The sequence below is a fragment of the Phyllobates terribilis genome, unplaced genomic scaffold, assembly GCF_046119375.1.
Source record: "Phyllobates terribilis strain yellow unplaced genomic scaffold, ASM4611937v1 Scaffold_9__5_contigs__length_417890890, whole genome shotgun sequence".
Lineage (NCBI taxonomy): Eukaryota > Metazoa > Chordata > Amphibia > Anura > Dendrobatidae > Phyllobates > Phyllobates terribilis.
The window spans coordinates 258,837,734-258,865,419 of record NW_027362769.1 but is presented as its reverse complement, the minus strand read 5'-3'; the positions used below and the strand labels follow the sequence as shown (position 1 = coordinate 258,865,419).

The window sequence follows — 27,686 nt, the reverse complement described above, 5'->3', positions numbered from 1 at the left end:
AGTATCTTCAGCGTACTCGGTGATATGTTTGAATCACTCCCGTGTGCATGATTTGCCACTGTTTGACAGCTTTAATACATGTGAGGAATGCGAAAGAAACAAGCATTCCTTACATGTATTAAAGCTGTCAAACAGTGGCAAATCATGCACACGGGAGTGATTCAAACATATCACCGAGTACGCTGAAGATACTCGGTACTCGCCCGAGTATACTGGCCGAAAGGGTTAACCGAACATACTCGCTCATCATTAGTGATGACGTGAGTATATGTACTTAACCTTTGTATGTTAACATATACAAAAGTGTATGCAATTTCATAACATCATACTATTCCTTTAATTGTGTATTTAATCTTTTAAATAAGTTATTATAAATAAAATTGCATTATATCACAAGGGGTTGCCTTCTTTAAAGCCGTATCTGAACCTGAGTGTTAAAAACTTGGCAAAACAAGCTCCTAAAGGGTTAATAATGAATGTAATTTTCAGCACTTTGAAGGGTGCAGTTTTTAAAATGGTGATACTTTTGGGTATTTTCTGCCACATAGGCCCCTCAAAGACCCCTCAAAGTCACTTCAAATAGGATAATTGGTTTTGTAAATTTTGTTGGAAAAATTAGAAATTACTGATAAACTTTTAACCTTTCTAACTTCCTAACAAAAAAATTATGTTTCAAATTTTGTTGTCCAATTTTTTTTATAGTTTCATAAATAAACGCAAATCATATCGACCAAAATTTACCACTAACTTGAAGTAAACATGATACATTTTCCTGAAAAAAAAAGAAAATGAAAAAAGCTGCTAATATTTTAAGCCTTCTAACCTAACATCCTAACAAAATTAAAAGGCATTTGAAAAATTATGCCAAGATAAAGTAGACATATGGGACAAATTATTATTAAAATTTCTGCAGTCACGCTCTCTGACTGCAGATGAGCGATTCCTGACAGTGTGCTTGATGCATAATTTCACGATTTCCCTCTGCTGTTAGATTGAGTGGGCAATCACTTGACCACCAGTATGGAATTTGAATACTCTTGAACATATGCCAACTAGATTCTCACCTGCTTCTCTCAAGAGAATATATTGAATATTAAGAGAAGCAAATAAGAATCCAGTTGGCATGGAACTTCCAGTATGTGGTTTTGAAGAGTTTTTCAAGCGTTTTTGGATAGTTTATTTCCTAAAGCATTTTTTGCATGCTCTCCATTGGACAATGCCTAGTTTTCCATCAGGAGACGCGTCAAAGAAGTAACATGCACTGTCTTTTCTCTCACCAAGCATTTTTCAAAACCTGAAGCAGAATAAAAGCGATCAAGAGACTTAACATATAAACAAGTTATTTTACAATAGAAATCAATGGATAGAGTATTTCAAACTTTCAGAACAGACTCCCCAAAATACCCTGGGTACACATATCTTCAGAGTTTCTTCACGTGTTGGAATCAAAGCAGTTAACTTTGGGTAAATAGAAAATGTATACACTATTTTGTATTTTCTCTCTGACATAAAGGGAAAGAAATCTTGTCTGATCATTTTTTAAGAGTTTCCCCAATTGTAGAATAACTTTCTCATTCGGGAACCATAGATGCTTTAACTTTTTGGCAAGGAGAAGGTTTGTTAAAAGTTTATCAATTTTTTCAGCAGTACTTGTATGGTCCTTTGAGGTTCTCATGGGCAATTTTCTTTATTTGCAACCAGTTTCTTTAGATACAGCAGGTGAAAAAAGTATTGAACACGTCACAGATTTTCTAAGTAAATATATTTCTAAAGGTGTTCTTGACATGAAATTCTCTCCAGATGTTGGTAACAACCCATCCAATCTGCACAGGCAAAGAAGTCAAATCATAGTTGTCCATATGGCAGTGTAATAATGAAAAAATGACACAGGAAAAAATTAAGCAAAAGAGGTGAAAAAAGCCATGGAAAGTCATGACACCAGCTGAAATCTATCAGTAATTAGAAAGCAATCCTGCCACATGAAAAACAATATCAGCTGGTTCAACTGATGGCCTATAAAAAGGTGTCTCATTACCAAGGTGGCATACAAGAAACATCTAATGATTTGTAAAACCAGTGAGCTGCTTCAATATGTTTGCAACCTTATTGTTGCAAAACATACTGATGGCGTTGATAGAAGAATTTCTAAACTACTGAAGATTCCACTGAGCACTGTTGGGGCCATAATGCGGAAGAGAAAAGAACATTATTTCAGCATAAACCGGCCTCGACCAGGTGTTCCCCACAAGATTTCAGACAGAGGAGTGAAAATAATTATCAGAAGAGTGGTCCAAGAGCCAAGGACCATCTGTGGAGAGCTACAAAAAGACCTGGAATCAGCAGATACAATTATTTCAAAGAAAACAATAAGTAATACAGTCAACCTCCATGGATTGTATGCACGCTTACCACACAAGGCTCCGTTGCTGAGCAAGAAAGCATGTTCAAGCATGTTTAAAGTTTGCTCAACACCATTTAGACAAGCCCGTGAAATACTGGGAGAATATCGTTTGGTCAGATGAAGCCAAAATTGAACTCTTTGGATGCCATAATACACACCATGTTAAAATACCATACCAACAGTAAAGTTAGGAGATAGGAACATCACGGTGTGGGGCTATTTTTCAGCATACGGCACTGGTAAACGTCGTGTAATTGAACGAAGAATTAATTGACAAATGTACTGAGACATTCTTGATAAAAATCTGCTGTCATTTACTAGGATGATGAAGAAGAAACAAGGGTGGACTTTTCAGCAATACAATGATCCCGAACAGACAGCCAAGAAAACTCTCAATTGGTTTCAGAGAAAGAAAATAAAGCTGCTAGAATAGCCCAGCCTCATTATTACACATAATTTATGGACATACAATATATGGTTTGATTTCTTTGCCTGTGTGGATTGGATGGGTTGAGAATATGGTGAGAATTTCATGTCAATAGCTCCTTTAAAAATATATTTTCTTAGAAAATTGGTGACATATTCAATACTTCTTTCACCCGCTGTATCTTCAACTACAACACACATTCTTCATTTAATAGAAATTTTGAAGTAGACCCATTTCACTTTTGTCTCTTGGAGCTTTTGATTTTCAATACTTTGCACAAAGGAGAAAAATGGCAATGTTGTGTCACATAGGTATATTTCAATAGAAATCTTACAAATGATATTTATCAATTTGCAATGATACCTACCAAAAAGACCACCCATAATCCCATGAATGGGGTCTCCAGTCTTCAGGTCCTAAACTCACAGTAACCTGAAGGACTTGAGTGTACATCATGTGAGCCACCATACCAAGAAGACCTTTAAATGGGAAAAATAGACAAAAATTATACATTCTCTGCATAGCATAACCAAGTTTATGTATACAAAGAATATTTGTCCCCTAATAAACAAAAAAAGCAGAAATATTTCATGAGTCTGTTGTTTTTTTAAGTATTAATAATAAACTTTAGAAAAATATCATATTCGGAACATAGTTGCTATGAAATGTGATTGAGAATCAGAACAGAGAACTGAAAATTTGAGGTTTATTGGCTCTGGTTATAAAGAGAGAGGAAGCATTACATTTCAGTGGATCCTAGTCAGTCAAACATTGGATAAGCAGCCTCACGAAAGGGGAGGGTTCCCAGTAAAGACCCCTTTTAATTAATAAAATATTCAATCTTTTGTTTGAATAACATATGAATTGAATGGGTTCCTCATTTTAGGTTTTTATAATGCTTTTGATTATGCATGTGATGAAGACCATGATTGACTTGTTCTCGTATTTCATGGTAGTCCCACCTGCTGGACTTCCAGCATCAAACAGAATTCCAGTGTTACCCATAATAACCAATCAGATAGTTTACTTTTTACAATCTTATTTAGCTAACTGATTGCAACTGACAAGACAGGCATTTATTGTCAAAAGTAGTTTCTAAGAAAAAGGAGCGTGCTATGATATCTACTCAAAGAAAAAAAAGAACAGAATGGATTTCTCAATGGTTTTTCAACTCAATCAGTGATTTCCTACATTACATTTACTTTAAATTAACAAATCACTATTTTTTGAAGGGGTTGTCAGATATAGAAAAATAATTCAATTACATTTTTTTAAGATCGTGCTCTTTTAGTCACATGACTGCTGAAGCCAATCACAGGCTGCAGTGGTCCTATGACTTCCAAATGGAACATGTATAGCTTTCCATAGCCAACACAGACCTTTGGAGCAGCCTTGCTGGATCTGTAAGGGCGCTAGAAGGTGAGTATGCCACAGTTTTTTTTTAATTTGAAGTTAATTTAAGCCTTTTTTTTCTATATTGGACAACCCCCTTTTAATATAATGATATGTAAATCACTGTCAATACAAGCTAATATAATGTAAGGCATATAAAATAAATTCACTTTCCCTTCCAATCTGTCATAAGAATACAGGCTTATTCTGACAACAACCCTCTCTGAACAACAGCCTCTTAAATTCTCATTTCAGACATTTGTAGAATATCCACAGAATATACAAGAAATGTTTAATAGATGCAGGTTCCACCTTTTTAACTCACAGTGATGTCAACAACAGAGGTCTCCAAATCACTGGGACATCTAAGGAAGTGGTTGCCGATGCCATTTACAGTTGCAGTAAGAATATACAAGATGAGAGAATAAACATCTAAGATGAGAATACAAGTTGAAAAATAAGCAGCATCTGCAGGTCAAGATCAGGAATTCCAAAGAGAACCGTGACAAACGGGGTAAAGGAACAGTTATATGATTTGGTAGATGCCAGATATTTAAAATCAACTTCTTGTTTATAACTTTAGATTCCTTGATCTTGAAATTGCAACGGCAAAAAGAAAAAGTCATGTAATTATGGAAAAAAAAAGGATGGATTAACATGTTAATGAGATGCAAATGAAGAAAAAATGGAAACAAAATGTTTAAAACATCTCATTTAATTCAGTAGGAGCACCATGCACAGAAATACACTAGCCCCATTGACTGCTATTAATGAGATTAATAGCTCATTAATGATTAGTGTAGCATTGGCGTCTTTGCCTCCTGCCAGGCAGAGACGCCGTCCCCCTTACCGCCGCGGTCCTGCTCCGGCGTCTTCTGGCCTCCCTGCAGCTGCTGCTGGTGCACGAAGCTTCCTTGGCTCTGTGCTTAGGGCGCGTGCGCGCTCCCTCCCTCTTAAAGGGGCCGCACGCGCCGTCCTAAAATGTCCCCGGCCAATGGCCGGAGGACTTCCCCTATAAAAGGCACCTCCTCCAATATGGAGGTGCCCGTGCAAGGTTATAGCTTTGTGTGTGATACTCTGCTTCAGCCCTCAGGTCCTGCTGCTAGCCTGACTACCAGTCCAGCCCGCCAGCCAGACTACAAGTCCAGCCCGCCAGCCAGACTACAAGTCCAGCCCGCCAGCTAGACTACAAGTCCAGTCCGGCATCCGGACTACTAGTCCAGTCCGTCTGCTAGTCTACTCTCCAGCCTGACAGTCTGCCTATTGCCAGTCCGCCAGTCTGTCTATGGGCTCCGTCCGCCTGCTTACCTGGAAGCACCTGCCCGTTACCTGCCATGCCTGCCAGCCCGCTTACTTAGAAGCACCTGCCTGTTACCTGCCGTGCCTACCAGCCAGCCTACCTGGAAGCACATGCCCGTTACCTGCCGTGCCTGCCAGCCCGCTTACCAAGGAGCACCTGCCTGTTACCTGCCCTGCCTACCAGCCAGCCTACCAGGAGGATCCTGCCTGTTGTGTGCCGTGCCTGCCAGCCCGCTTACCTGGAAGCACCTGCCGTGCCTATCAGCCAGCCTACCTGGAGGCTCCTGCCTGTTACCTGCCGCGCCTGCCAGTCTGTCTGCCCGGATCACCCGTCAGCCTGCCTGCCGTGCTCATCTGCTGTACCGGTCAGTCCCTGCCTTCTGACCCGTGGGAGTCACCTGCTCTCATACAAGGTCGGTCCCCAGAGTAGCACCTGGTCCCTCTGCTCGATCCCTCCCTGGTCACGGAGTCGATTGAGCCGCCGTACGACCTTAGTCGGTCCGAGTTGATACCTAGTTACGCCCCTCTGGTCCCTCCTTGCACCGCAGCACAGAGGTTCCACCACCCGGATCTGTAACAATTAGAGATTAATAGAGATGGATGTCTGAGGAACGTTCTGCCTTGCTGAATGTACTTGGTCACCAAATTATCAAGATCAACTGCTGTCAGCTCCCTTTCCAATTACCAACCAATGAAGTTCCAGTAGGGTTCGATGGGAGACAAGTCAGGGGATGCTGCAGGTCATGGTGGCACCTGTCATTGTTATGTTAAAAAACAGCTTCTGTGGCACTTTTGATAATTTGGTGACCTCACGCCATTGCTCGCAAAGCAAGATAGCAATGAAGGCTGACATGGACGTCTATCCTATTCAGCGATGAATCACGCTTTTTTGTCTTGGATGCAATGTTAGCCAGCAATTGGTCTGGAGAACATGTGGACAACACCATGAAGAGGTCTTCACAAATGAACATCACACCAGTCCTATTATTCTAGGAGTATGGTGTGGGGTCACATAAGGTAAGGTAGCTAAATTCCAGGTTCACTAAGAGCTCGGCCTTACATTAATTTGGTTATTGAAGAAGTGTTACGTCCTTTTCTCCAAACTGTCTTAGGGGCCCTTTTTTAACATATCACTACTAGGTCTCATGTTGCTTGAGCTACTGTGAGCAGCCTGCATGGCCTAATCGTGCTACCATGGCCTACAGTGTCTCCAGACTTTTCTCCCAATCGAGCACATCTGGGACATCATTGGTCAGCAATTGCAAAGGAAGCTGCGAGAAGTAGATCTTGATTATTGTATGTCCAATTGCATTCAGTGTGGTAGAACATTCCTTACACAGCCATTAATAACCTCACTGATAACATGCAAAGGCAGGTGAGTGTATGTATTTCTGTATGTGGTGCTCATGCTCGATACTGGTTAAATCGAGATGTCTTGAAAATTGTTCCATTTTTTTAATTATTTGCATATCATTATGATGTCTGTTGATCCTGTGATTTTCACAATTCCAGAACTTTTCCTTTTTGGTATTTCAATTTCAAAGTTGAGAAGTGTTTATCCTCTTCAAGGCCCTCCTGATCAGAACATTTCATCTGTTTTAAATCCTTAAACACCATACAGAATTCATTCATATGAGCTATGAAGCCAGCATGAATCAAAAATATTCACTTGTTTAGACTAGATGATAGGCTTAGGCTGTCACCTTTCCAGAATAATAGACTGGTGTGCTATTGCCAATAAAAATACTGGATACATATAGAACAAAGTTGCAAATAAACATTCCACTTGTCTCCTTGTCCTGAATTGAGAGTAGTCACTTAGTTGCTTTTAGATCCCATCCAATCGCAGTTGTTGTACTGATACACTTGTACAATCATATGTACTACCTGTACCCTCACTGATCTATCTGATTTTGGGAAACCTATGCACTATGTCGAGAAAACTCAACTTTTGGAATGTAAATGGAGAATAGATATTGAATATTTCATCAAGGGGAACTGATGCAGTGGCCCAATGGTTCCTTTCATCAATCTCATCCCATCCCCTGGGAACTTGGAGAATCCTTCAACTGAAATATTTTCTCTCTACAGTACATTATAAACCGAGCTTTTAAGTGGGATAAAACCCCTATGGAACTGGTATACCCTTCCTACAATATTCCCTGGAACTGCCTCTCCCAAATACTGTACCTTCTCCAGTTGGAAGAAGACTTTGATTTGTCCCTGGCGATGGAACACTGACATAATAAATATATACTGACCCATAAGTCTTCCATCAGTTCCAGATTTCGAGATGGCATAGCGTACCATCCAAATAACATTGCTCCATTCCTTTGGTAAAAGCAAACTTGCTGAAGGAATGGGGCTGAGGAGAGGACATTCTTGCATATATTCTGGTTATGGGAAATATTCTTCCTTCTTGTAGGGTATCAAGAGGATTATACGCATAGTTCTGACGATCCTGGCCTGGCACTATTACTAATTCTTCACTCACTACCTATAAACGCTCCCTTACTCATTGTCTGGTAATGGCAGTAAAAGCTTGTATGCCTTTGTTATGGAAAAAAACTGACTGCTCTCTATTGTCACTTTGGCTTTATAAGTTCATTGATCTATTGCATATGGAGGACCCAATCTTCTCAATCCATGACATCAACGACAAATTCTATGGAGCATGGTATTACTGGATGGAATTCCAACAATCTGAGGATCATCTGACCATCCTGAGGATTTAAACTTAATTTCTCATCTTCTTTAAGGATTTATTACATGCTAGACTGAGCCCACCCTTTTGCCCTGAAACTGCATTCTTCTGCCTTTTTTAACTTTCATTCTTTCCTTCTTTCTTTCTTCTTCACCTGGTATGTTTATACTTTTTTTTTTAATCAAAAGCTATAAGTGAGTCTGGAATGGGTATTCCCTCCCCTCATATGTCATAATGTAACTTCAATTATTTTATAAGGCAGTTCACACTTTTATGCAGGTCAAACTTTATATCTGTGATGTCTAAAATTTTCTCTGCAATTTGCCTTCTCATGCATATCACAGATATTGCTTATTGCTTGTTTTAAGTTTATCAGGGTATATCCCTCTTCTATATTTCCATTCATTCATTGTAAATAAAGAATTTAAAAAAAGATCAGGAAAGTCTAACTGAAGGATCAAATTATTTGTAGTTTTATACTCTGAAAATTTTATCATGTTAAATTATTTCTTCTCTAATTTCTAAAACCTCAATGCCTCCTGGACACAGGCATCCCAGGCACGGTACACCATGAATTATTTTTTTTTACTATCTCTTATAACTTTAAGCATACTTATGACAGTGTTTGTCATTGTGTCTTAGCCTTTTGAATGTCATAAATAAGTTTCCAAACCTGCTATCTAATAATCAATATAACAAGAGTTGAAGGCAATTTTCAACCTGCAGATTTACCGTCTTGTTGATACCCTGAAGCAATTTTGCTAAATAGGTTGCTTTTCCTTTCTAACTTTATGAGCCTTATATGACCAGACATAGTTGTTTATTTCCTTGGGTGAAACACAAAGCTGTTTTGAGGAGACAATTGCTTCTCATACAGGGAATACAGTATGGCTGTGGCATGCTCAACAGCAATGTCTGCGGATCAGGGATGGAAAATTAATTTTCCCAAAGGACCCCAGTTTGACCAGGTCTGCTCCAGATTATATAGCAGGGCTCAGCATCTAAGGGGGTGTGAACACTAATGAATAAGGACAACGACTTTGATTGCTCCTCTAATAGTGAATATTTTTATTCCAAAACTAAATGCACCGAGAGTTACCGGGACTACAACATTTGGCTGGGTCCTTGCACTTAATTGACTTGGTGTGTTGATAAAGATCTTCTACCACTCTTTCTGTTAACCCCACACATTCTTGCAGGTGGAATTTTTGCTTGGGTTGCCAAGCAGAAAAAAAGGAAAAATAACAGCTGAAAAAAATAACAAAACATTCAAGCAAACAGTGAATTCTGTCAGAGGTTAGTTATTTTGTATAGTGGATTGTGCACTGGTATTATAAAGTCTGATGGAGCTCACCAGGGAATATCTGCTCATCTTCAACCTGCACATTGTTTTGCTACATTGAAATAAATAGACGTATTGTATCCATAAATCCTAATTTCTCCACCATATGTTCAGAGAACATTTGTCACTGTTTTTGTGTTATAATAACCAATGTTATGTTACAATACTGTATATCCTCATAGATGGATGCAAGTAAATGAGATCCATTCCTTTTTTAGTGTCTTGTTGAGCTGTTATTAGGACATTTTTCTTTTGTTTTAATAAGAAAATATGAAAAGTATTGCACATTTTCTATCTTTTTGTTTTACACGTTAGGTGTATTTTTTGCGGCCTTGGCTCCAGCATGCTTCATGGGTGGCATTTTATTTATTACTTCTTCCTGTCTATATAGACAAAACAACTATACACTAAGCATTAGGTCTGTGTTTTAAGCAGATATGTAATAGAGTTTACTGTGACATTTTTGTTGAGGATGCTTTTTACTGTTATGGAATTTTGTACATAGAAACAATCAGCACTTTTCTTATGACCTTTGCACATGGCCATATTACTGCTTTGTGTGTGAACTGTATATTAAGTGCCAAGGACAAGATTAGATCTCACCTTGGGAGCTCCTGATGACTTTTCCCTTGACCTTTCTGCCCTTGACATGAATATATATAGCTCAGGCACAAAGCTGTAATATGGCCATGTGCATAAGACATTAAATATCCATATACCCTTGACAGTCTCCAATTTTCCTTCTGTAGATAAAATTTATTTTCTGGTTTAATTACTCTTAATGATGCAATTTGCACATTTAAAATTTTTCAAAAAAGGATAAAAAAACAACAACAATGAGAAAGTAAGATTTATGTCTGTTTATTGTTTTAAAGTGCATAGTAATTACCAAGTGTTGTCTAATGATGCTGAAAATTGAAAAGGTTTCAGACACCCATAAAACTCAATAAACACTGAAGAGTAATAGGCTTGGATGTGAATGGCCTTGGATATCTACAGTCATTATCAGTTCTGCAATTTACTTAATATCAGTGTTTCCAAATAAACCAAAATCTAGACTTTGCTTTCACAATGCAACATTCATTTCCTCAGTGTTGTGAATATTATATGTGATTTACGCTGTGTTCTCTCCATCATATTTGACTGCTCATAATGAAGTTAATGTATTTTCATGCTTTATGAATCTCGCATAGCTTATAATTTAATAAAGATGGAATTTTATGCAAATATGTAATCCTTCTAGGATAGCTCTGTTTAGTGCTTAGTATATTTGTGATCCATGCTTATTGCTGTCTCATTTAATACAGACAGCATACTAAAGCGTAGAGAGAATCTACCACTAATATCAAATTATTTCCTGGAAAAATAAAGCCCTGAATTGTCTTCTTGTGCAGTTTTTTAATATTCTAGTTAAAAATGTGTTATTTTGTTTTGCTACACGCTTTAACAATTGCTTGATGACTACCACTAATGGGAGGCATTACAGTAGCCATAAACGTTAACCCGCCTGCCTCAGTCATTGAATAACAAATTAAACTGCTATGTAATGCCAGATGGGGCCCTCAACCCAACATAAATTAAGGGGGTTTCTCATATAATAATGAGATTTTTCTAGGATAAGTAAAACACCTTATGACCGTGGGTGTCAGACTTCTGGATCTCTCAACGATCCTAAGAATAAAGGGACCACTTTACAGTTTTGTCCTGCACAGTGGATGGTCTGATGCTGGTGTAGGTTCTTGGAATTGTGAGGGTCCGAGAGGTCAGATCTCCACCAATCATTAAATAACATTTGGCTTTTACACTGTGTTCCAAATTATTATGCAAATAATATTTTCTCAGATTTTCCCAAATTACCTATATGAATTGCAGTCATTGTAATTTTCCAGTCAAATAACTATTAGAGTACAATTGAAAGGTTTTTGTACAAACTGCCTATGATAACAGTATATTTAAAAAAAAAAAAAACTCAAATTGCACTCAAAATGCATTTTCCAAATTATTATGCACAGCAGAGTTTTCAACCTTTTCATTTTAATAAAGAACAAAAAAATGGTCATTTTTGAAATTATAAGCATTAGCAGGTTATTACAAACTGAAATCAAACAGTTTTCAATTCAAAACTTTATTCTAGGTGATGTTACATTTGCACATAGGACCGCTTGTTCGAAAGGAGCTTCTGAACTCTCTCGTCCATTGAATTTGTCAGGTTTTGGATGGTTTCTGCTTTAATTGTTTTGCATGAGGACAGAATACCCTCCCAGAGCTGGTGCTTAGATGTGAACTGCCTCCCGCCATCATAGACACTCCTTTTGATGATGCTCCAGAGGTTCTCAATGGGGTTGAGGTCAGGGGAGCATGGGTGCCACACCATAAGTTTGTCCCCTTTTATGCCCATAGCAGCAAGAGATGCACATGTGTTATGTGCAGCATGAGACGGGGCATTATCATGCATGAAAATGATCTTGCTGCGGAATGCACGGTTCTTCTTCTTGAACCATGGAAGGAAGTGCTGTTTGAGAAACTCAACAAACATCATGGAGTTCACCTTCACCCCTTCAGGGATCCTAAAAGGGCCGACAATCTCTCTCCCCATGATTCCAGCCCAAAACATTACTCCACCTCCTCCTTGTTAGCGCCGTAGCCGTGTTTGCATGGGGTGTCCATCAACCAGCCATCCTCCACTCCATCCATCTGGACCATCGAGATCATTTCATGCATGATAATGCCCCGTCTCATGCTGCACATAACACATCTGCATCTCTGGCTACTATGGGCATAAAAGGGGACAAACTTATGGTGTGGCACCCATGCTCCCCTGACCTCAACCCCATTGAGAACCTCTGGAGCATCATCAAAAGGAGTGTCTATGATGGCGGGAGGCAGTTCACATCTAAGCAACAGCCCTGGGAGGGTATTCTGTCCTCATGCAAAACAATTAAAGCAGAAACCATCCAAAACCTGACAAATTCAATGGACGAGAGAGTTCAGAAGCTCCTTTCGAACAAGGGGTCCTATGTGCTAATGTAATGTAGCACCCCGAGGGTTCGGTTGCTACAGAGGTATTGCATCTCACCCAGATGTGCGATATCTCACTTCCAGGTAAGGATGGAGTGTGGCTCAGGACCCTAACACCCACATGCACTACACCACATTTCCGGGGGACAGCTCGACGGTGCTCCCATTAGTTATGCAGGCACGAGTGAGCATGTCCCTGGCTGGAGTGGGGGGAGGGAACACCTAGAGAAGGGAACCCGGTAGTGTGTGCGTGGGGGAAGTAGATCCTGGGTGCACTCTGTACAGGAGTATAAAGGGAGGCACCATCTTGGAAAGGGAGTGAGTTGAGAGAGGAGAAGACAGGGAGCAGAGCTGCTTTATGGGCTCTGCTCCACAGGCAGGCCCTGTCAGGAGGCCTGAGCCTGGAGGAGGGAAGAAGGAGGAAGAGGAGCAGACTGGGCTCCAGGAAGGACAGAGGGGACCCCAGGGGTGTGGACTGGCTGGTAGCCACCACACGCCCGCCGCTACCTGAGTAGGGGGGTCAGGTCAAGAAGATGGGAACCGGATCCCAAATTAGTGGAGGAGAGAAACTACCCTCAACTAAGAACCGGAGGCTGCGACATTACATGTGGAGCAGCCCCTCACCACACCTGCTAGAAAGGCACCACATAGGACCTGGGAAACGCAGGCCAATGTTTGCCCACCAAGAAGGTCCGAGGCAGCTGGACATAAGCGTGGTCACTAGTGGGGTTGAAGACCAGAGACAGGGGACATAAAGGGGGTCCTGCAAAGCACTCCAGAAAGACCTGGGAGTTAACCGAGCCCCTCACCTGGTGAGCACAGCGCGATACAGGCGGCCACCTCTGCAGCGGTGGCCTGGAGCAGTAACCGAGTAACCGTGAGTAAAGACCCTGAACTGCACCACCAAGACTCCGAGTTGTCTTTGTTGCGCTCGTGTACCACCATCACCCCCATCATCTATCCCTGCTGCCCTGAGGCCATACCCCTCCCGTTGGGGGTTATACCACCACGCTGCACATCCTCATACACCTGGCCTCAGTGGACTGTTCTGCAGCGGCGGCTTCAAAGCCGCACTCAACGGGTGGCGTAGTCGATCAAGTTAACATCTACTGCCATAGACCGCCACTTAGTCTGACTCCCTGGGCACGGACCGGATCACCGCCACGAGACTACAACCCTAAAGAGATCCGGCTCCGGGTAAGCTCCCGCGTGCGCAACGCAGCGCGACACAGGCCCAGGGGCGCGTCAACTTTTGGCGTAGTCGGCAGGATTTCGTGCCCGCAACCACCGGGTACTGCGTGCCTGAAAAAGAGACTTTTAAAACTTACCATCCGTGAAGTTTTCCCGCCATTGGGCGCCATCTTGAGGACGCCGCGCGGGAAGAAGAGGGGCGTGGACTCCGAAAGCGCGCGAGAACTGAAGCCCCGCCTCACGTCCGGACGTTGCGTAAGGTCCTGGAAGGAGCCCAGCAGACGCCGATGTCACTGGAGCGCGACGGAAGGTCCTCGACCCTGATGATCAACTGCGGAGCCGCGGCCTACGGAAGAGGATCATCGCCAGGTAGGCCACGGTCCACCAGGGGGGAGGAGGACACCAGGAACGGACAGCAAGATGGCGGACCGGCAGCAGACTAAGCTGCCCAGCATCGGCAGCGCCCCAGCCGTCGCGGGCCCCGACCAGCACCAGGAGAAGACGCGTGACGCAGGAGCGGTCGCGGGAGCAGGTAAGAGGAGTCTCCCTGTCCCGGATGCTGCCAGCGTCAGCCTGCTCCCGGGCCACCCGGTGGAGCCGCCGATCCCGGGCGCTGCAGACGCAGACCTGCTCCAGACCCCGCAACAAGCCCTGCAGCCGAGCCCTCCAGACCTGGGCACTGCCACCACTAGCCCGCGCCCAGGCCCAAAGTCGCACCCCCTGACCCCGGGCGTCATTACCAGTACCACTCAGACCCCGAGTACCAAGAGGGCCCGGACGGGTCTGAACCTGAGAAAGAGAAAGGAGCGTGTGGAGCACACCGTTAATCGTAAACGGTAAAAGAGGAGATGTAAATAGTTACCCGACCGGGTATAAGGACTGTTGTGGGACTGTTTCCACTAAGAGTGTGGTCCCCGTTGGGACAGAAAGAGAACTGTTTCCCTTACCCCCTACCTGGCTGGGGACTGAGAACAGCCACCCCTTTTTCCCTCTAACTGGCTGGGGACTGAGAACAGCCACCCCTACCTGGCCGAGGACTGAGAGCGGCCATATCTTGTAAATAATTATGTGTTTCTAGTAATGTATAGGAGTCCTTGGTGGATTTACCGGGAATCCTTTGTACAGTTAGTGGAGCGTAACCCAGGATGGACTAAAAGACTGTTAAGGACTCGGGGCAGGACAGACCCCTACCTGGTTACGTCTCCCTGTTTTAGGAAAATGGACACCTGGTTGCAGAATAAACTGTGACCTGTTATAAAGAGACTTCTTCGTGGATCTGCTGCTAGAAATGTTTTATATGAAAAATTTATATGCTAGAATGTGTTACTATGAAAAAGAGTTCCAGAACAGTACATATGCACTTATACCGTTTAAGAGAGAGCCGTTCCCATAAAGGGAAACTGAATGTTGATACCTGTTATACTTGTTGTTTATGAAAAATTTGCATGTTCTAATGTATACCCTGTCTTTTGCTCAGTTCCAGCCCGCGGACGTGCTGGGTTTTGCCAGGGGGGAATGTAGCACCCCGAGGGTTCGGTTGCTACAGAGGTATTGCATCTCACCCAGATGTGCGATATCTCACTTCCAGGTAAGGATGGAGTGTGGCTCAGGACCCTAACACCCACATGCACTACACCACATTTCCGGGGGACAGCTCGGCGGTGCTCCCATTAGTTATGCAGGCACGAGTGAGCATGTCCCTGGCTGGAGTGGGGGGAGGGAACACCCAGAGAAGGGAACCCGGTAGTGTGTGCGTGGGGGAAGTAGATCCTGGGTGCACTCTGTACAGGAGTATAAAGGGAGGCACCATCTTGGAAAGGGAGTGAGTTGAGAGAGGAGAAGACAGGGAGCAGAGCTGCTTTATGGGCTCTGCTCCACAGGCAGGCCCTGTCAGGAGGCCTGAGCCTGGAGGAGGGAAGAAGGAGGAAGAGGAGCAGACTGGGCTCCAGGAAGGACAGAGGGGACCCCAGGGGTGTGGACTGGCTTGTAGCCACCACACGCCCGCCGCTACCTGAGTAGGGGGGTCAGGTCAAGAAGATGGGAACCGGATCCCAAATTAGTGGAGGAGAGAAACTACCCTCAACTAAGAACCGGAGGCTACGACATTACATGTGGAGCAGCCCCTCACCACACCCGCTAGAAAGGCACCACATAGGACCTGGGAAACGCAGGCCAACGTTTGCCCACCAAGAAGGTCCGAGGCAGCTGGACATAAGCGTGGTCACTAGTGGGGTTGAAGACCAGAGACAGGGGACATAAAGGGGGTCCTGCAAAGCACTCCAGAAAGACCTGGGAGTTAACCGAGCCCCTCACCTGGTGAGCACAGCGCGACACAGGCGGCCACCTCTGCAGCGGTGGCCTGGAGCAGTAACCGAGTAACCGTGAGTAAAGACCCTGAACTGCACCACCAAGACTCCGAGTTGTCTTTGTTGCGCTCGTGTACCACCATCACCCCCATCATCTATCCCTGCTGCCCTGAGGCCATACCCCTCCCGTTGGGGGTTATACCACCACGCTGCACATCCTCATACACCTGGCCTCAGTGGACTGTTCTGCAGCGGCGGCTTCAAAGCCGCACTCAACGGGTGGCCTAGTCGATCAAGTTAACATCTACTGCCATAGACCGCCACTTAGTCTGACTCCCTGGGCACGGACCGGATCACCGCCACGAGACTACAACCCTAAAGAGATCCGGCTCCGGGTAAGCTCCCGCGTGCGCAACGCAGCGCGACACAGGCCCAGGGGCGCGTCAGTAACATCACCTAGAATAAAGTTTTGAGTTGAAAACTGTTTGATTTCAGTCTGTAATAACCTGCTAATGCTTATAATTTCAAAAATGACCATTTTTTTGTTCTTTATTAAAATGAAAAGGTTGAAAACTCTGCTGTGCATAATAATTTGGAACATGCATTTTGAGTGCAGTTTGAGTTTTTTATTTTTTTTTTAAATATACTGTTATCATAGGCAGTTTGTACAAAAACCTTTCAATTGTACTCTGATAGTTATTTGACTGGAAAATTACAATGACTGCAATTCATATAGGTAATTTGGGAAAATCTGAGAAAATATTATTTGCATAATAATTTGGAACACAGTGTATACCTTGAGAAAAGTGCTGTTCTGGCGCAGAAACGCGTTGGTATTAATTAAAAACTGATTTGGAATCCCAAGGCTCTTCCTCCCCGCAGCTCAGCCTTCCTAAAAGTGCCAGCTCCCATTTTTGCTTTTCTAGGTGTTGTGCCTGCACACAACACCTTCAGGTGAGCGCTACCATCGCTTTCACTTATCCTTTACCAGACGGTATAGCACTATTTGTGTGCTCTTCTGTCCCTCTCCAGAGCTTCACAATCATTAAATAATGGCATATCATAGCGAAATGTCCTCACTTTATGATATGGATTATATTTTTTGAACCCTTTTAAAGTGTAAGTGCAAAAAAACTGGAGATAAATACTGCTCAATGGCATTGTATTAACTTGGCTCAAGTATATGATGGTGGAAGGTCACTCTGACCACCTTGCCCCATGAGAACTGTAATATTGCTTCCGTTAGTAGTTTTGCCATTACTTGTACAGATGTATGCCATTTATGAACAATTCTATAGCAAAGTAACTAAAACTATGCTGTTTAACTCCTTGACTAAAGGCAGTGAGACAAAGAAAAAGACTAGAAGAATTGAATAATCATTTTAATCATGTATCTTTTTCCCAGTGACATTCTTGAATTTAGTTATTGCTTATGCATTTTTGGTATATAATGTTTGGTGTTATATAGATTCTTATGCAAATTGCCTCTTCAGAGAAAAAGAGGACTTGAACTCTATAGCACCACCTATTGGAATCCTACAAGTCACAATCAACCCTTTAACGAGTCGTGCAATATGACTTAGGATAAAAGCCAAATCAGAATCTCAATTTGCAGACACAGTGTTTTGGGCTGTTGACCCTTGTCAGTGCAAAGTATGAGAAATTATTAGGCTAGGTGAGAGGCTCTGGACTCTTAAAAGATTCTTTAAATTCAGGAACTTCACTTCATTGTGATATAATCAGCCTTATCTCCTTATATAGCAGATGCATGGATTTGAAGCACGACTCCAGCATTTTTTTATTTGTTTGGTTTTTCTCTTATCTCTTGTACTTTGTACAAACAGGGGCATGCCCCCCTTCTGAGCTTAGTATTTAATCTGTACAGCTTCCCATGGATGGGTGTCTCAGTCGGGTCTCTATCTTGCTCTGCCCTTATTCACATTGACGTCACATGACACAAGGTAACATTTTAATACTAAAGACAGGCTAGGACTGTCCCAATGGGTACACCTTGACGTGGTAGGATTGTTTTTATGCTTTTTTGACTAAGTAGCTATGACTAAGTAATCTATGTTATTTACATGTACTATTACTATTTACTTGCTGTAAGGTATACAGTACAGACCAAAAGTTTGGACACACCTTCTAATTTAAAGATTTTTCTGTATTTTCCTGACTATGAAAATTGTACATTCACACTGAAGGCATCAAAACTATGAATTAACACATGTGGAATTATATACTTAACAAAAAAGTGTGAAACAACTGAAAATATTTCTTATATTCTAGGTTCTTCAAAGTAGCCACCTTTGGCTTTGATGACTGCTTTGCACACTCTTGGCATTCTCTTGATGAGCTTCAAGAGGTAGTCATCGGAAATGGTCTTCCAACAATCTTGAAGGAGTTCCCAGAGATGCTTAGCACTTGTTGGCCCTTTTGCCTTCACTCTGCGGTCCAGCTCACCCCAAACCATCTCGATTGGGTTCAGGTCTGGTTACTGTGGAGGCCAGGTCATCTGGCGTAGCACCCCATCACTCTCCTTCTTGGTCAAATAGCCCTTACACAGCCTGGAGGTGTGTTTGGGGTCATTGTCCTGTTGAAAAATAAATGATGGTCCAACTAAACGCAAACCGGATGGAATAGCATGCCGCTGCAAGATGCTGTGGTAGCCATGCTGGTTCAGTATGCCTTCAATTTTGAATAAATCCCCAACAGTGTCACCAGCAAAGCACCCCCACACCATCACACCTCCTCCTCCATGCTTCATGGTGGGAACCAGGCATTTAGAGTTCATCCGTTCACCTTTTCTGCGTCGCACAAAGACACGGTGGTTGGGACCAAAGATCTCAAATTTGGACTCATCAGACCAAAGCACAGATTTCCACTGGTCTAATGTCCATTCCTTGTGTTCTTTAGCCCAAACAAGTCTCTTCTGCTTGTTGCCTGTCCTTAGCAGTGGTTTCCTATAAGCTATTTTACCATGAAGGCCTGCTGCACAAAGTCTCCTCTTAACAGTTGTTGTAGAGATGTGTCTGCTGCTAGAACTCTGTGTGGCATTGACCTAGTCTCTAAACTGAGCTGCTGTTAACCTGCGATTTCTGAGGCTGGTGACTCGGATAAACTTATCCTCAGAAGCAGAGGTGACTCTTGGTCTTCCTTTCCTGGATCGGTCCTCATGTGAGCCAGTTTCTTTGTAGCGCTTGATGGTTTTTGCAACTGCGCTTGGGGACACTTTCAAAGTTTGCCCAATTTTTCAGACTGACTGACCTTCATTTCTTAAAGTAATGATGGCCACTCGTTTTTCTTTACTTAGCTGCTTTTTTCTTGCCATAATACAAATTCGAACAGTCTATTCAGTAGGACTATCAGCTGTGTATCCACCTGACTTCTGCACAACACTGCTGATGGTCCCGACCCCATTTATAAGGCAAGAAATCCCATTTATTAAACCTGACAGGGCACACCTGTGAAGTGAAAACCATTTCCGGTGATTACCTCTTGAAGCTCATCAAGAGAATGCCAAGAGTGTGCAAAGCAGTCATCAAAGCAAAAGGTGGCTACTTTGAAGAACCTAGAAAATAAGACATATTTTCAGTTGTTTCACACTTTTTTGTTAAGTATATAATTCCACATGTGTTAATTCATAGTTTTGATGCCTTCAGTGTGAATGTACAATTTTCATAGTCAGGAAAATGCAGAAAAATATTTAACTGAGAAGGTGTGTCCAAACCTTTGGTCTGTACTGTATGCAAATTTTTTTTTCCTTGGGTTTTGTCTGTGAAATGGCCACAGTGTGAACATGCTCTTACACTTTGCATGAATACCAGATTATAGTCAGGCTCATTACTTTGCTTTTGCTGTGTTTTTTATTTCAGCGCTGGAGTGGGGCTACTAATCTAAATTCCCTGCTCCTAGTATTATACTTACCAGCAGCCGTCTTCCTCTTTTATTCGTGCTGCTCCTGTCAGTCTTCTGCACGTTGTGACCTGCCAGATCACTCCACTGTTTGCTGGGTGATCCGGAAGTCACAAATCAATGTAAGTCAATGAAAGCCAGAACGAGGCCAGAACAAGGCTCTCATAGACTTACATTGAGAGCTTGCGACTGATACCTCTGACTTCTTGTCAGTCAGAAGTTGTGGTCATAAGATGGTGGATCGGGAGTGGAGCCGCACTGGGAGGAGCTGAAGACAGCAGATGGTAAATATAATACTAGGGTCAAGGAACTTGGATTAGTAGTGACGCGCCCCCTGGGCCAGTGCTGTTTGGGGATTACCCGGAGCCGGATCTGATAGGGGTTGTAGTCTCCGAGTGGCGGCGACCCGGTCCGTGCCCAGGGTGTCAAACTCAGTGTGTGGCAGTCTTTACAGATGTTATTAGTTGTTCTTAGTGTCGACTACGCCACCCGTTGATTTGCGGTCAACAGGCCGCCGCTGCAGCAGGGTCCGCTGAGGCTGGTGGTATATGTGCAGCTGTGGTAGTATAACCCCCAACGGGAGGGGTATAGCCTCAGGGGGTCAGGTGTAGAGGATGGTGGTAGTGGTGGTGCAGTGTGGATGGTAAGAAGACTCAGAGTCGGGCTGTGCAGTTCAGGGTTTTTACTTACTGCTGTTCTGTTGGTCACTCTGGCCTTGAGTGACCGCCCGAGCCGTGCTGCGTCCACCAGGTCCTGGACTCGGCCAACCCCCAAGCAATTCTGGAGCGTGGTCCTGAGCTCCCTTTCTGACTGTCCTCTCTACTGGCCGTTCCCACCAGGGGTCCACTTATGTCCGGCTCCCTCGGGTCTCCTGTTGGGTGAACCTTCTTTGGCTTCCCTGACCCTATGCTCGGTGTGCCTTCTTAGTGGACTTGGTGAGGGGCTGCTCCACATGTAATGTCGCAGCCTCCGGTTCTTAGTTGAGGGTAGTTTCTCTCCTCCACTAATTTGGGATCCGGTTCCCTTGCGTGCCAACCCTTCACCCTTCTGGTTGTATACTGGGTTCTTGGGGTTCCTTCTTCTCCCCCTCTGGGTCCTTCTCTTCTCCTCTCTCTCTTCTCTCTGCAGGCGCTCCTGGACCTCTCTCAGGACTGACTGACCCTCTACAGAAGACTGACCCTGATCTAAGATGGTGCCCACCTTATATACTCCCTCTATGTGTGAGCTCAGGTGACCAGCACCCAATGAGCTCCTAGCCTTACCCAGACTGCTCCCCCTATCTGCCCCTACACTACTGGGATGTTCCACCCCCCTCCCACTCCAGCCAGGGACAGACTCTGTCGTACCTGCACATATACTGGTGGGAGTACCGTCGGTCTGTCCCCCGGAAATGGGATGTATGTAGTGTATGCAGCTATCTGAGCTCAGTCCCACACTCCATCCTTACCCGGGAGTGGAATACCACACCTCTGGCTTGAGGTGTAATACCCCTGTAGCAGCCGAGTCCTCAGGGTGCTACAGTAGCACCACTCCAGTGCTGAAATAATAAAAACGCTGGAGTGGAGCTTTAAAGAGGACATGTCACTTGTCATAAATATGTAATTTTTTTATCTAGTCTAAATGCTGCTGTTCTCCTCAGTTGTTACTTTTTGGTCATACTCCTCTCCATCTCTGAGTTATGACCCATCTTTTCATTATATAAAATTTATCTTGTTAATCAAGGTGATGTGATCTTTGAGAAGACACCATAGAGCAGACGTGAGGATCATACTCCCTTGGGTACAATATTAGATTTACATACAAAGAAGAGAAGACCATATCTCTGGGCTGGAGTGGAGTGATAACAAAAGAAAAACATCACAAGAACAATAGCATTTATACCAGGAAAAAAAGTTAAACATTTATGGCAAGTGACAGGTTCTCCCCATACACTGACTCCGGCAGCAATATACCTAGCCTTCTGCCCCTTTGTTCCAAAAACCAGGTGACCAGGCACATCTCTGATCTACCCTGGACTGTCATCTGTATGCTCTTATGACAGGTCACTGTGCCTTCACTGACCTGCCTCCTATTTTACCTAGCCCCACACTACTAGATGCATTATGTAAAATAGGAGGCAGGTCAGTGAATGATCAGTGACCTGTCATGAGAGTATACAGAAGAATATGTAAGCAGAGCACCAGATAAAGAGCCTCCCACAGGCCGCCCCGAAGCACAATCATATCATTATCTCCAAACTGAAAGTAAAGATTACACAAGAACCACAGAACGGATTTAATCAACCAAGGTATCATTTTATTCAGTGTAACAGCATTATTATTATGCTGCCCGGCGCCTGCACATAGCCGAATGCAGCGGGGATAAAATGAGCTTTATTCTTACTGCTGGCATTCGGTTTCATTCATCCTGACTGACACTCCCTCTGCAATGAAGCCTGCTGTCAGTCAGGGCCGGGGGCAGGTTACAGTGGCCACTCTGTATTCTCAGATTGAACCGGCGTCGCCTTCGCCCCCCATGGCTGAATTCGAATGCTGGAGAGGAGAATAAAAGTAAATTTTCTACCCGCTGCATTTGGCAGCGTGCAGGCACTGGCCAGCATAATAACGCAGTTAACCTGCAGATTAACCGCATATCTGCAGGTTAACAGCGTTATTTCTGTTTATAGGTTCCCTTTAAATATTACTATCCTTTTTGCCTGAAATCTCCACTAGGGGGAACTCTTACATATGGATTTTTACAACTAATATTGAGTTCAATGCGAGCTGTATAATTTCATGTGCATTCAGCTTCCCATAGTGTTAACTACAGGATTGTATCATTTGACTTTATGACTGTGTGAAGGGCTTATTATCAGCATTGTACTTTCAGCTTTAGATTAAATGGAAATTGCAAGTGTGATTTAGCTCTTTACCGTTACATACAATTACAAACAATATATTCAAAAGATTTCATTTTCTGGAGGAGAGTTGATAAATGTCTTTCATAGAAAAAGTTATTTAACTACATTTACCAAAATTTTAGGCATTAATCCCAAAACTTCAGTTAGACCTCCAGTAAGAACTCCAGAGAAGATGAGAAATAACTTATTACTGTTACTCTAGCAATATTAACCAAGATTACCATTACTGACCCTTAAACTTATACATAGTGAGCAAATTACTTCAGAGAGAACTCTAATGCCACCTATTGTAGGTAGCAATCCTAAAACTGAATATCGACCTTTCAACGAGCCTTGCCATATGATTTAAGATAAAAGCCAACCAAAATTTCTATTTGCAGACACAGTGTTTCGGGGTGTTGTCCCTTTATTAGTGAAAAGCTTGAGATCTACTCCCCGAAACACCATATCTGCAAATTGAGATTCTGGTTTGGCTTTTATCCTGAGTCATATTGCAAAACAGTTGATATTAACTTTTAGGATTTGTACTTCCAATAGGTGGCGCTAGAATTAAAATACACTTCTTCTCTGAAGAGGCAATTTGTAGATTTAATTTTCCTGAAGAACGTTGCATGGCTCACAAGCCTTCTTACACTGGCAGACTAATTCTCCACAAGGCGAAATGTTCCCCTTTAGATACATAGTGAGCTGCATTTTGTCTTTTCCAAACTGCAGAAATCCCTTTTCACAAATCATTGGAGTTAAGAAAAGAAAAAACGAAGAAAAACAACAAAAACAAACAGGATTTGCTGCAAGAGTACAATTCAGATAGTGTTTGCAGTAGCGGTCAGCTCCGTTTGGCATAGTGTGTATGTGTATGTGTGCGGCTGGATATATGAATGTAGCTGTAGAAAGCAGAAACAAAGGTTTAAGTTATTTTAAGCAAGTGACATTTTCCCTTTACTTGTTTTCAAAAAGAGTTGCTTGTTACCTGACAAGACAGTGAAGACAGCAGAAAAAGCATTTAACTTCAGACCATCCACAACGTTATTTGACTGAAAGAATTCTAGGCACATGAGGCTGAATCCAACGACTAACAGTAAAATGAACAGCACTTCAGACACCACGGACAGCCAGAGCACACCTGAAACACATAACACATGAGGAAATAAACTTTACATTTTAAACACAAAAAGGACAAATTTGAGAAAATCAGTGACATCCATTCTACAGTTGTTTTCCATCTTTTATAGTCAAGAAACAACATGTCTGTAAAGCGATTGTCCACCCATAAGCTACCTTCCCATACACTTTATGGCAATGTTTTAACATGCATTTTTTTTTAGCTATTTTATGTTATTTTTATTAATATTATTATTGATCTTTTTTTAATTAATGTGTTTTAGTGCCTACATTTTTTGTTGCATTTTTTTAGCTGCAATTTTAAAATCAAGTATAATACACTGTGTTCCAAATTATTATGCAAATAATATTTTCTCAGATTTTCCCAAATTACCTATATGAATTGCAGTCATTGTAATTTTCCAGTCAAATAACTATTAGAGTACAATTGAAAGGTTTTTGCACAAACTGCCTATGATAACAGTATATTTTTAAAAAAATAAAAAACTCAAACTGCACTCAAAATGCATGTTCCAAATTATTATGCACAGCAGAGTTTTCAACCTTTTCATTTTAATAAAGAACAAAAAAATGGTCATTTTTGAAATTATAAGCATTAGCAGGTTATTAGAAACTGAAATCAAACAGTTTTCAACTCAAAACTTTATTCTAGGTGATGTTACATTTGCACATAGGACCCCTTGTTCGAAAGGAGCTTCTGAACTCTCTCGTCCATTGAATTTGTCAGGTTTTGGATGGTTTCTGCTTCAATTGTTTTGCATGAGGACAGAATACCCTCCCAGAGCTGTTGCTTAGATGTGAACTGCCTCCCGCCATCATAGACACTCCTTTTGATGATGCTCCAGAGGTTCTCAATGGGGTTGAGGTCAGGGGAGCATGGGTGCCACACCATAAGTTTGTCCCCTTTTATGCCCATAGCAGCCAGAGATGCAGATGTGTTATGTGCAGCATGAGACGGGGCATTATCATAGCCCTCCACAAAGTATAAAGGCTCCCACATAGCCCTCCATATAATATAATGGCCCACACTTAGCCCTCCAAATATTATAATGGCCTCCCACATAGCCCTCAATATATTATAATGGCCTTACAAATATTATAATGGCCTCCACATAGTCCTCCAAATATTATAATGGTCCCCACACAGCCCTCTATACAATGTTATGGGCCCCACATAACTTTTCATATAGTATAATGGACACCACATTTCCTTGCATATAGTATAATGCACCCCATAGTCCTCCATATAGTATAATACACTCCCCATAGTCCTCCATATAATATATCCACTCCCATAGTTCTCCAAATAGTATAATGTGCCCCATAGTCCTCCACATAGTAAAATGGACCCCATAGTCCTCTATGTAATATAATTGTGAAGGATCTCCACCGCGCCTCCCGTCTGACGTCGCTATTACGTTAGACGGATCACATGATATGGATCCACACTTTACACCAACGTGACGTTCTGCACCCGCGATCCACCTGCGGCTGTTAACATGTTAAATGTCACTGTCAATCTCTGACAGCGGCATTTAACATCGCCGCGCCGGAAGCGCGTCACTTACCCTGTGCAAAAATTAAACCATCAGCCGTCACCAGATCCCGAAAAATAGAGACGCTACGGGTCTTGGAAAATGGTGCAATTTTTTTTTTTAGCAAACTTTGGAATTTTTTTTTCGCCACTTAAATAAAAAAGAACCTCTACATGTTTGGTGTACTCGAACTCGTAATAACCTGGAGAATAATAATGGCAGGTCAGTTTTAGCATTCAGTGAACGTGGTAAAAAAATAAAAAAAAAACATCTGTGGTATTGCACTTTTTTTGCAATTTCACTGCACTTGGAATTTTTTTCCCATTTTCCCGTGCACTATAAGGTAAAACCAGTAAAGTCATTCAAAATTACAACTCATTCCGCCAAAAATAAGCCCTCACATGGCCATATTGACCAAAAAATTAAAACGCTATGGCTCTGGGAACAAGGGGAGCAAAAAACAAAAATGCAAAAACGGAAAACCCCAGGGTTGCGAAGGGGTTAAGGGTAGGTTAATTTGAACATTGAGAGATAGAATATCCAAAAAAATCAAGAAAATCACATTGTATAAATTAGATACATTTATTTGCATTTTGCAGTGAGAAATAAGTAATTGATCCCTCTGTCAAACAACACTTAATACGTGGTGGCAAAACCCTTGGTGGCAAGCACAGCATTCAGACGTTTTTTGTAGTTGATGAATTTTGCGCACATGTCAGGAGGAATTTTGGTCACTCCTCTTTGCAGATCATCTTTAAATCATTAAGATTTTGAGGCTGTCGCTTGGCAACTCTGAGCTTCAACTCCCTCCATAAGTTTTCTATGGGATTAAGGTCTGGAGACTGGCTAGGCCACTCCATGACCTTACTGTGCTTCTTTTTGAGCCACTCCTTTGTTGCCTTGGCTGTATGTTTTGGGTCATTGTCTAGCTGGAAGATCCAGCAACGACCCATCTTCAATGCTCTTACTGAGGGAAGGAGGTTGTTGGCCAAAATCTCGCGATACATGAACCCATCCATCTTCCCTTCAGTACGGTGCAGTCGTCATGTCCCCTTTGCAGAAAAGCACCCCCAAATTATAATGTTTCCCCCACCATGCTTCAGGGTTGGGACGATGTTGTTAGGGTTGTACTCATCCTTTTTCTTCCTCCAAACACGGCGAGTTGAGTTAATGCCAAAGAGCTCAATTTTTGTCTCATCCGACCACAGCACCTTCTTCTCCCAGTAACTCACAGAATCATCCAGGTGTTCATTGGCAATCTTCAAACGGGCCTGCACATGTGCCTTCTTGAGCAGGGGAACCTTGCAGGCACTACTGGATTTTAAACCTTTACGGCGTAATGTGTTACCAATGGTGTTCTTGGTAACTGAGGTCCCAGCTGCCTTGAGATCATTAACAAGTTCCCCCTGTGTAGTTTTAGGCTGATCTCTCACCTTCCTCATGATCAAGGATACCCCACGAGGTGAGATTTTGCATTGTTGCCCCAGATCGATGTTGATTGACAGTCATTTTGTATTTTTTCCATTTTTTTACTATTGCACTAACAGTTGTCTCCTTCTCACCCAGCGTCTTATGTTTTTTTTAGCCCATTCCAGGTCTATGATCTTGTCCCTGACATCCTTAGAAAGCTCTTTGGTCTTGCCCATGTTGTAGAGGTTACAGTCTGACTGATTAATTGAGTCTGTGGACAGGAGTCTTTTATACAGGCGACTATGTAAGACAGCTGTCTTTAATGCAAGTAACGAGTGGATTAGGAGCGTCTAACTGGTCTATAGGAGCCAGAACTCATAATGGTTTGTAGGGGATCAAATACTTATTTCTCACTGCAAAATGCAAATAAATGTATCTAATGTATACAATGTGATTTTCTTGATTTTTTTTTGGATAGTCTATCTCTCAATGTTAAAATTAACCTACCCTTAAAATTATAGACTGTTCATGTCTTTGTCAGTGGGAAAACTTACAAAAACTGCAAGGGATCAAATACTTATTTCCCCCACTGTAGATAAGAAATTATACTTGCATAATGGTCAGAAATGCAAAGCAATAGTAGTGGTACAAAAGTATGCAGATATTAAGAGTCAGTTACCAGTCAGATGAAAGGCCTGGCTTGCGGGGTTCCCTCTGTTGCGTGA

The 27,686-nt window shown here is 42.5% G+C and overlaps 1 protein-coding gene across 2 annotated transcripts in view; it reads right to left on the bottom strand.

Moving 5' to 3' along the window:
• The window catches only part of GSG1L (GSG1 like), a 350,921-nt gene that overhangs the window by 44,231 nt on the left and 279,004 nt on the right, over window positions 1-27,686 (bottom strand). Inside the window, exons 3-4 of one of the 2 annotated variants that reach the window (XM_073647800.1) lie at window positions 23,865-24,017; window positions 3,196-3,307 (exon numbers count right to left, since the gene is read on the bottom strand). In XM_073647800.1, the coding sequence (XP_073503901.1) occupies window positions 3,196-3,307; window positions 23,865-24,017 (265 nt within the window). The remainder of the gene's footprint in view (window positions 1-3,195; window positions 3,308-23,864; window positions 24,018-27,686) is intronic. The other variant, XM_073647801.1, reaches the window with a different exon arrangement.